The sequence below is a fragment of the Brassica oleracea genome, chromosome C5 (genome assembly GCF_000695525.1).
Source record: "Brassica oleracea var. oleracea cultivar TO1000 chromosome C5, BOL, whole genome shotgun sequence".
Taxonomy (NCBI): Eukaryota; Viridiplantae; Streptophyta; class Magnoliopsida; order Brassicales; family Brassicaceae; genus Brassica; species Brassica oleracea.
Window position 1 is genome coordinate 7,490,285 of NC_027752.1, and position 9,358 is coordinate 7,499,642.

The window sequence follows — 9,358 nt, forward strand, 5'->3', positions numbered from 1 at the left end:
AAAAAAAACGTGTAACACCTACAAAGTTGGTGGATTCAAAATTTCCTCGCTAAATACACGTAAACTATTTCCTCGTAAATAACACGCAAAGTTTACGTCGTATTTACGAGGAAATAGTTTTTCCTCGTAAAATACTCGTTAAATTACATCCACTTTACGACGAAACACTTTTGTCGTTACGTTACGAGGAAATAACGATGACTTTAGTTTTCAACGTAAATTCCTCGTAAAATCGACGTAAATTTACGAGGATTGTTTTTTCTCGTTAAATTTCCTCGTTAAGTATGTGTTTTCTTGTAGTGGATGAAATTTTAGGGATAGAGTTTCAAATTTTTTAAAATAAAAAAAAAATATTCAAAATTTTAAAATAAAAATGGGTTATTTTGACAGTTTTCTTTTTCGAAGACTATTTTTGTGGCAAAAGTTTTAAAAAAGCTATTTGAGAGAATTTCCCTTATTATTATTATTAAAATATTATTAAAAGTATTTTTTAATAATTGTTAATTTTTGTTTACAATCAAAACTAAACTAAAATTTAGTTTCTAATTATACTTTGTGCAATAATTAAAATTTTAAATAGCTAATTTCGAAAATATATTTTTAAAAGATTCTAAAGATATTTGTAGATTTTGTTAGAAATTTATTTAAGATATTTATTAGTATTTCAAATAAAAATAAAGATATTAAAATATATTATAATTAAGTTATGTAAAATTTAATAATTTTTTTACGGATGGTCCAAATAAAAAAATCACACGGATGAAAGAAGTGGTGATTTCTATTCTAATAGTATAGATTTTGGTTAATGTTATCACTAAGGAAAGACATCATTATTATTTTTCGATAACCATTAAGGGAAGACATTATTGGGCTACTACATCTATTAAGTACATGTAGTTTTTTTTGGAACCACACATGACACATGATCAACAGCTAGGAGCCTAGGAGCCAATGCCGACTAGTTTCGTGGGTTGGGAGATTCCTTGATTAGAGCTTCTCGCAATCCCAACACATGTTAAACACATGTTAAACACCTCGACTGGAGCTTACGAGTCCAAGTGACTCGTGCAAAATAACTAATTCTCAGTGGCTCAGTGCGCAGGAAGATGAGAGGTATGACATCAACCCACATCAGTGCTAAGTGGATTTCAGCTAAAACAAATAAGCAAAAAAAAATTCATTAGTATTTAATTTTTCCAAAACTATATAAAACAATAAATTTCTTTTTACAAAACACAATGTCCCACTAAAGAAACCAGTACTTGAAAAAATCATAACTAGGAGAAGTTTTACAATTAGCTTTATATCAAAAATAAAATTAGAACAGAAACTCCTTAAATTGTAAACCGGCAAAAACAATAATATAATATGACAAAAACATATTAGTAACAACCTAGTTTTAGTAATAAAAGGATATTGGAGAATTTGATCTGAACTCATTACAATCCAAGGGAGACTTTGGTTTAAAAGAAATAAAAAAAAGGGAGACTTTGGTTTAGCTCCGAAACTTATATATAAAAAGAGAGCATTGAATCGACTTTTATTCTTATATACATACCACATCACCCAAACGAGAGAGAGAGAGAAAAAGGGACTAGCTAGGGTTTGGCTGAGATCAAAAGCTGTTGTGTAAGGATGATGGAGATGCCATGGGAAAATTTTGGAAAGGTTCTGGCCGAAGTGGTGGAACTGATGTATTATGATTCCGATTATGAATCAGAATCTGAGTTAGATTCTCCAAAATTGAAACGTCAGAAGAGGGCCCTCTATACACCGGAAGAGGAGTTTGAGGTAATCCGGGACCAAGTGTTGAAGAGCGAGGTATGTAATTTGATTTGAGTTATATATATATATATATATATATATATATTGATTTTGTCAACAAGTCTGGGATTTGAGTTTCTGGAATCAAGTTTCTGATTTCTGGGTGTTGTTTGATCACAGGGGTTCGACGTTGATTTCTCGAATATCCGCTGCGAGTTCAACTTTTCACCCGTGGATCTTCTTCACGGTAACAAGTTGACTAAACCACCACAAAAAGATGGTTACCTCATCAACATGTTCTGCAACATGGCTGTCGAGGAGTTTAACAAATTTTATGTAAGGAATTTGTTACTTAATTAATGCCTTTGTCCGTTTATAACAGAATAAAAAACAGAACCTAACTTTTGTCTTTGTCCTTTGTAGGGTAAGAAGGTTGAGTTTGTGGAGGCTCATAAGGCCGTTTGTCACTTTCAAGCCGGGCGCAAGTTTTACATCACATTCCAAGGCCGTGAAGATAATCAGCTGCAGCTGTACCAGGCAATGATCCAGTATCATTCCATCAAATTAACTCAAGTTGTCTTCTGCAGGCCTAAACCACCCAAGGTAATCTAAACTCACTTCTTGTTTTGTTGCAAGTTGCAACCATTTGATCTTTTCCTAGTATAAAAAGACAATGTCTAAGCCTTTTTTTACCAAACATGAATTTATTGTCTTCTTTATGGTTCATGTATTGTTGGTTTCGGTCTCACTTTTTCCTTCTTGGTTTCAGGCTATGTAGGCGCCCTATATGCAACCCGGAGTCATCTCTACACTGGTGGCTGCTGCTGGTGTTTTATGAACTCCATGATTATTATTTTTATTTACCTCTTGTTGAGCTTTTTTTTATTCTTTTCTCAAAGTTTACAAAACTCATATTGACTTTATCAAATGCTAATTAGACACCCTTCTATCACTTACAAAAGAGTTAATGTCTTACTGAAATTTTGTTATACAAAAAAAAAAAAAAAAAAGAAAAATCTTCTGAGATCTTTAAATTGTCAATCCATCCTCACCGATCAAGCCTTTCTCAAACCAACGTTCGGGTACAAGGCACTAACGAATAGGGACTTGTCTTCCTTTCTGCTGATTTGCCTCATTACTTTGCCTACACCATTAACACCCCATTCTGTTCCCGAGGCCATTTGCACAAGCCAATAGTGCTTGCCTTCTGTGTCTCCAGCGGTATCGGTATTGTAACCCAATACTTCCACGACATGGAGCCTAGACCTCCGCATCTTTTTGGCTGACTTCGTGTTTGATGTACTCCGTCCAGGGCCATCGTATATACCCTGTATTTCCCATAATAAAATACTGTCAAATAGAAGTAAAAAGGAATAAAAGAAAACCGCAATCACCAAATTATTGTTTTGAAAATGAAAAACATAATCAAATAAAAAATATACAAGAGGTTTACCTCTCGGTGATCTTCTAGTCCAGTGCAGTATTGCATCACCGCAAGAATCGGCTGGTTCTGGAGAATCAAGATGAGATCTTTTTCAACAATGTTTTCGATGCAAACCAGGTCATTAACCTTATACACAGATTCTTCATCTACATGTTTGTGAGTGCATCCCAGCTCTTTATCTACCTTCCCTGTCCATGGGCAAGATGCCTCAGGGACCATCCCATGCCGCTTCATGAAGTCTCTTACACCATCGAAATGGGTAATGTGCCCAGACTCGTGTTTATGGACACCGTTAACCAGGTGTTGTGCAGAAAGCCTCACGGGTTCTCTCCCATCATCTAGAAGATTAAAAGCTGACTCCACAGATCGATTAATGCAAACTGCCCAACACAGATCTGCAAAAAAGAAGAGAAAACAAGACAGTAAATTATAAAAGGAAGGATTGCAGCAGACTATAAGATTAACATAAACTGTAGCCTTTAGTGTGTTACCTAAGAGTCCTTGATACGCAGCAGGGCGGATGATGAAAGGTGTGTTTCTCCAGTCTTTACCAATATCAACAAAATGCTCAGGGAGATCACTCGGCCATTCCTGATCATCAGGCGTATACTTCTGCACATCAAGATCAAATGAAAAATGTCAGCTTCCAAAATCAAAGAGTGACATCTCTCTGAACCAACGCATGCATACGACATTACCTTGGTACTCATGGTGGCAGGTTTGTTCGAGACAGATTTTATTTTCCTACGTCCACTTTTTGCTTTGCCTCCCATACCGATACGTACCGGAACAGAATCTTCCATGTCCGTGTCGGTTGCTCTCTGTCTGAATTCAAGGGAAGGTCCAGCTGTATCAGATCTTAAATTCATGTGCCTCAGTTCCATCTGAGCCCATTCACTCAGCACACAGATTAAATGTTCCACGGTTCCCAACTTCACCAACACGACTCAACACATCAATCAGATTCTCTGCAGCTTCTAGCCCTCGACCAGACTTCAACAGCAGCTTGATATAATCTTCATATCTTCGGTACACACTCAGTGAAGTCTCAACAGGAACACCTTCTTGGCTCACAAAAACTAGATATGATTCCCAGATCATACCGTGTTGAGTGACGGGAAGAGTAGAGAGAGCCCTATCGAACGTTTGCTGCGTCTTAGTAATCAGCTTCTGAGAAGTTAAGAGAATCAACATCGATAATAGTTAGAAGCTTAAATGGTTGCAGCCTCCAAAATCAATTTGAGAATCAGGATAGAGAAAATACCTTAAGCTTCAGTATCTCATTGCCTAATGCATCCTTTAGACCATCTGTTTCCTATAATTCCAACGTTGCTAAAGTTTATCAACCAGTTTAGTCACAACAGATACATAGAGTTACAAAGTTAAAAAACATACCTCCTGAGACCAACCAGCAACAACAAAGACATTCAAAGAAAACCCATCGGCAGTGGAGAAAGCATGAGCCTCTTGAATGTTCAATCCAAGCTCACTAAGCAGAAACAGAAAGCCATCTCTGACTCAAATTATCACAAAAATTGGAAGATACAACTATCAGGATTATGGCAACCAGCAAACAGTGATGTTACCACCAACCTGACTAAGGAGTTTAGGCTTATGGATGGTTGAAAAGGTAATCTCATGCATCGGTCTGCAAAATAAGCAGCAAAGCAAGTTAGGAATCTTTGTAACAAAAACAACGATTCAGAGAAACAAAAACTTAACAAAGAAAGCTCACCGGGTAGCCAATGTTGCATTAACAGCACTATCAACAAGTTTACTCCCCGGAGTAATAGGCTCAAAATTTGGAGAGGAGCCAAACGTTGGAGTTGAAAGGACCACCCTTTAAAACAAACATGAAAGCGCATGATTAAAAAGGGAAAGTAGAATGTTAGAAATGGTATAACTGCTAAGACCGAAACCAAATAGTACCTGTACATTACGAACGCAGGTCTAGTTGCGGGATCTTCCGCAAGTTTCAGCAACCTCAGATGCGTGAGAACATCTTCTGCCCTCTCAACATTAACATCGAGAGCATATCTGGGAGATATCAAAGATAATGACATGACAATGCAATTATGATAATAAGACAAACCAAAAGATCACATTCAGTTGATCGTTCTTGGATCAAGAGACACGTGTTGAAGTTGTTCAGATTCTATACAAACCCTAGAACGAAGTTGAATACTTAAGAGTTTGCAAGATTCTAGAAGATGCTACGCCCAAGAGACGAGTAAAACCCTTCCAATTGAACATACTCAGAGATGATAAAACCCTAAATGGAACAGCCGAATCAATCAATCAATGTAGAAGAAGAAGAAAGGTTACCGAGCAGGAAGACGATTGAAATGCTGCCAAAGCCGATCCTCGAAATCAGGTAGAGCGGCTTCTTCGTAGCTAGATTCTTGGAGTCGCTGCAAAACTTCGCCTAAGACGTCGAGTTTCATGCGGTAGTGTCTAGGGTTTTCCTGGGACGGAGAAGCCACGACGGCTCTGCTGCCGGAACTCTCCGACTCCTCTGTGTTCTTCATGGGTACCAAATCCACGGCGGCGGATCGAAGAAACCTTCCGATATCGAACAGACGATCAAAAAGACTGATCCAAGATTCAGGTACGGTTGTTGGTTGTTGGATAAGCTTGAAATAAATTGAGCTCGAAGAAAAAGGAAACTTGAGAAATAAGTTAAACACCTAATCCTACCGAATTATGGTTCATGAAAAGATTAGGAAATATAGAATATAGAAATATGTTAAGTTCATAGAGATTAGGAGATATCTAATCTCTATATAAGGAGATGCAAGGTTGTTTCATAACTTAAGAGTTTTGTGATTGTGTGAGAGATAGCTTTAAGGTTTTGAGATGATTTTCCTTAAAATTAATAAGAGAGCAAATTCTTATTATTGTGATTCTTGAGACAACAATCGTGAAACTCAGAAACTATAACGGTAACTTGCGAAGATTGAGAGAAAGTGAAAGAATATTATTCTTCAGAGTTTTTTTATTTATAGGCCGAAACAGAGAGGAGGATGGAGATAAAAAAGAGTGACAGAGATTAGCGTTACCGTGTGCTTTACACGTCGGACATAGCCACGTCATTAAATGGGGACCACTTGTGTGAAGGGTCACAAGACGTTTACTCCCACTTGTGTGTCCCCTCTCTCTGGATTGTGATGATTTTTAATTTTATTTATGGATAAACAAAACTTTTGAGTTTTATTCGAAAAATACAACACGATATTGGAAATTTTGTGATTACTATTATAGCACAGAACAGATGGTGTATTCAGTAGGTCTGGACACAGATCGGATATCTGGATTTTTGAAAGTATTTATGATTTGCTTCGTACGCCACGGATATCTAATTTTTGTATTTGTCTTGATTCGAAAAAATACGGATATTTGAAAAAACGGATATCTAAAAAATAAATAGATATTTGCGGATATTTACGATTACTTACAGATGTCTCATATGTTTTGATTAATGCAAATAATATTAAAAATTTGATACAAATTTGTTTTGTAAAATATTTTTTTGCATGATATATAAGATAAAAATTAAAAGAAATAGCGAATCTACATATTTTATAATTTTTTTAAACTTAGTTAACAATTATAGTAAGACAAAACTTAAGAAAATAATTATAATTGTCATAAATTTATTCATTTCCTTTTATGTAATATTTTTATATAAGTAATAATGTAAATATAATTTGTCAAACCATATGTTAGAATAACAATTATATAATTTTATACATTTAAAACTTTAAATATAATCAAGATATACATGTATTTATATATTATCGGATCGGATCAAATATCCGCTTCCCAAAATTTCAATATTTGTGATTTGCTTCGATTTTAACGGATATTGATTTTTAATATTTGCTTTGCTTCGAAGATTTACGGATATCCAGAATTTTCGAATCAAATCGAAACAAATAACGAATCGAATCAAATTTAACGGATAAAATGTCTGGCCCTAGTATATATTTTATATTTAGCTCCGCGCAAGAGCGGATTGTTGACATTTGACAATTAAATATATTGTAAAACTTGAAAAATGTTATAGCAAGTGTTGTGGATTGATCATGTTTGTTTAGTCGAAGTGGTTTATTATGTGTTGCCCTTATGTTTGCTTCGCACATTGGTTCTTATGCCCGGAGAATCTACAGGAGGTTTAACCATGCTTATTAATCAAATCCGTAACTTAATGCATCACACACGTGTAGATATATTAGTCATGGATATTGTGTAGAAGATAATATAACAAATGTCAGAGTAAAAACATACCTCAGTTGTTGTTTTGGAAACAGTTTTAAAAATGAAGTCGGGAAAGTGAGAAACAAAATCGAATTTTCTAAAATTTGTAAAAGGTTCTCAACATGCATCTATCGGTAATGCTCTAATATAAAGTTAATCATTACACAAATTTAGTTGTATAATTAGAAATACAAGAAGGAAAAAATATAATAGTATGACTGTTGATAGACTTGAGATAACAATTTTTGATAATTTCTCTTTGTAACGTGAGCTAACCGAGTGTAATCAAAAACGATGACCATATTTTAAACTTTTTTTGGGGATAGTACTTAATAGTAAATGATAATTTTTTTAGTGGGACACACTATCAGTCCCAAAGTTTCATTAATGATAATGTTTCCAGAATTCATAATGGAAACAGTGATTTATACTTAACCATGTACGAAGCAAAAATAAATTTATATTTCCTAAGATGAACGAGTGTCGAGGATCATAAAGAAGCAGAGCTTGTTGATAATAAGGTCCATATCATCAATGCTTCATTTTAATCTGAGTTTCTTCGTCTACTACTGGGGTTTTATGCTTCCGGTTAAAACTATAATGGATTTTGTAGAATATTGACAACTTTTTCGGTGTTTGAGACTAAACAAAGATCAGCAGAACAATAAAGAGACACATCTAGGTGATATTCACCGTTTGGTTGACGAAACTGTTAGAAATTGAAGAACATAGTGAAGAACAAGAGAGAGAGAGATGTTTAATCTAGAAAGTAGAGAGAGAGATAGAGTAAATAAGGAGAATCTTATTTGCTTGATTGATTTGCTTATGGGAACATCCCATATATATAGGGGTTACAAGTATGGCAAATGGTAGATGAGATATGATAAACTAATAATCCATTGTCTTGAGACCTTAACCCACCATGCATACTTGTCCCTTGTAGTGGCATAGTGGCATCTCCATTGTCTTGAGACCTTAACCAACCATGCATGCTTGTCCTTGTAGTGGTATCTCCATTGTCTTGAGACCTTAACCAACCATGCATGCTTGTCCTTGTAGTGGTATCTCCATTGTCTTGAGACCTTAACCAACCATGCATGCTTGTCCTTGTAGTGGTATCTCCATTGTCTTGAGACCTTAACCAACCATGCATGCTTGTCCTTGTAGTGGTATCTCCATTGTCTTGAGACCTTAACCAACCATGCATGCTTGTCCTTGTAGTGGTATCTCCATTGTCTTGAGACCTTAACCAACCATGCATGCTTGTCCTTGTAGTGGTATCTCCATTGTCTTGAGACCTTAACCAACCATGCATGCTTGTCCTTGTAGTGGTATCTCCATTGTCTTGAGACCTTAACCAACCATGCATGCTTGTCCTTGTAGTGGTATCTCCATTGTCTTGAGACCTTAACCAACCATCTTGTTTCTTATTGCTTCATCTTCACACTCCCCCTCAAGCTTGACCATAGGGACTGGTCAAACTTGGAAACCATGAAGCATTCCCTCATTAAAACCTTTAGCTTGGAAGAACCTCATGGGATAAAAACCAAGCCAAGGAAAAAGAGTAGAACACTTCATGGCTAAGAGGATTAGTGTGATGAAAAATCTACGAGTCCTAACTTGGAATGTATGAACTCGCAAACCTTGGTGCTTGCAGCCTTGGTAAAGATGTCAGCTAGTTGATCCTCACTTCTTGTGTAGCAGGGTAAGATGATCCTTTGTTCCACTGCTTGCCTAACTTTATGACAATCCACCTCAATGTGTTTAGTCCTCTCATGGAACACACTGTTGGAAGCTATGTGTATTGCTGCTTGATTATCACAATGCATGGTGATTGGAGTTGATGTCTCTATACCCAAGTCTCGAAGTAGGTTTCTGATCCAAATCAACTCA

General features: G+C 36.0%; 3 protein-coding genes across 5 annotated transcripts; 1 reads left to right on the top strand and 2 right to left on the bottom strand.

The window, feature by feature from the left end:
- Window positions 1-1,542: 1,542 nt before the first annotated feature.
- Window positions 1,543-2,707, top strand: LOC106293134. The gene is made up of 4 exons (XM_013728804.1): window positions 1,543-1,821; window positions 1,945-2,100; window positions 2,188-2,367; window positions 2,534-2,707. Exons 1-4 carry the CDS (start codon window positions 1,636-1,638, stop codon window positions 2,540-2,542), a joined length of 531 nt encoding a protein of 176 aa, XP_013584258.1. The 5' UTR covers window positions 1,543-1,635; the 3' UTR covers window positions 2,543-2,707.
- Window positions 2,708-2,768: 61 nt separating this feature from the next.
- Window positions 2,769-6,081, bottom strand: LOC106293132 (tubulointerstitial nephritis antigen-like). Of its 3 annotated transcripts, XM_013728801.1 has the most exons (10): window positions 5,534-6,081; window positions 5,138-5,245; window positions 4,944-5,048; window positions 4,802-4,856; window positions 4,604-4,697; window positions 4,473-4,523; window positions 3,907-4,378; window positions 3,700-3,820; window positions 3,218-3,603; window positions 2,769-3,092 (listed from the first exon to the last, which is right to left on the bottom strand). In XM_013728801.1, exons 7-10 carry the CDS (start codon window positions 4,090-4,092, stop codon window positions 2,820-2,822), a joined length of 966 nt encoding a protein of 321 aa, XP_013584255.1. In that variant the 5' UTR covers window positions 4,093-4,378; window positions 4,473-4,523; window positions 4,604-4,697; window positions 4,802-4,856; window positions 4,944-5,048; window positions 5,138-5,245; window positions 5,534-6,081; the 3' UTR covers window positions 2,769-2,819. The 3 variants fall into 3 exon arrangements, with proteins under 3 accessions (XP_013584255.1, XP_013584257.1, XP_013584256.1); XM_013728803.1 differs by lacking the exons at window positions 4,802-4,856; window positions 4,944-5,048; window positions 5,138-5,245; window positions 5,534-6,081 and having other exon boundaries at window positions 4,604-4,722; XM_013728802.1 differs by lacking the exons at window positions 4,604-4,697; window positions 4,802-4,856; window positions 4,944-5,048; window positions 5,138-5,245; window positions 5,534-6,081 and having other exon boundaries at window positions 4,473-4,556.
- LOC106344403 lies at window positions 4,103-5,736 on the bottom strand. The gene is made up of 7 exons (XM_013783792.1): window positions 5,534-5,736; window positions 5,138-5,245; window positions 4,944-5,048; window positions 4,802-4,888; window positions 4,604-4,721; window positions 4,473-4,523; window positions 4,103-4,378 (listed from the first exon to the last, which is right to left on the bottom strand). The coding sequence occupies exons 1-7, from the start codon at window positions 5,734-5,736 to the stop codon at window positions 4,103-4,105; spliced, it is 948 nt and encodes a 315-aa protein (XP_013639246.1).
- Window positions 6,082-9,358: the final 3,277 nt, after the last annotated feature.

Excerpts from the sequence above, each read along its gene's own strand:
- LOC106344403 (XM_013783792.1), bottom strand. The coding sequence starts at position 5,736 with ATGAAGAACACAGAGGAGTCGGAGAGTTCCGGCAGCAGAGCCGTCGTG. Across the intron at positions 4,722-4,801 it reads AGCCTAAACTCCTTAGTCAG|AGATGGCTTTCTGTTTCTGC; the intron begins GTTGGTGGTAAC and ends AATTTGAGTCAG. Across the intron at positions 4,524-4,603 it reads TTGCTGGTTGGTCTCAGGAG|GAAACAGATGGTCTAAAGGA; the intron begins GTATGTTTTTTA and ends TTGGAATTATAG.
- LOC106293134 (XM_013728804.1), top strand. The coding sequence starts at position 1,636 with ATGATGGAGATGCCATGGGAAAATTTTGGAAAGGTTCTGGCCGAAGTG. Across the intron at positions 1,822-1,944 it reads ACCAAGTGTTGAAGAGCGAG|GGGTTCGACGTTGATTTCTC; the intron begins GTATGTAATTTG and ends GTTTGATCACAG. Across the intron at positions 2,101-2,187 it reads AGGAGTTTAACAAATTTTAT|GGTAAGAAGGTTGAGTTTGT; the intron begins GTAAGGAATTTG and ends TGTCCTTTGTAG.
- LOC106293132 (XM_013728801.1), bottom strand. The coding sequence starts at position 4,092 with ATGGAACTGAGGCACATGAATTTAAGATCTGATACAGCTGGACCTTCC. Across the intron at positions 3,821-3,906 it reads CTGCCACCATGAGTACCAAG|AAGTATACGCCTGATGATCA; the intron begins GTAATGTCGTAT and ends CTTGATGTGCAG. Across the intron at positions 3,093-3,217 it reads GACTAGAAGATCACCGAGAG|GGTATATACGATGGCCCTGG; the intron begins GTAAACCTCTTG and ends TGGGAAATACAG.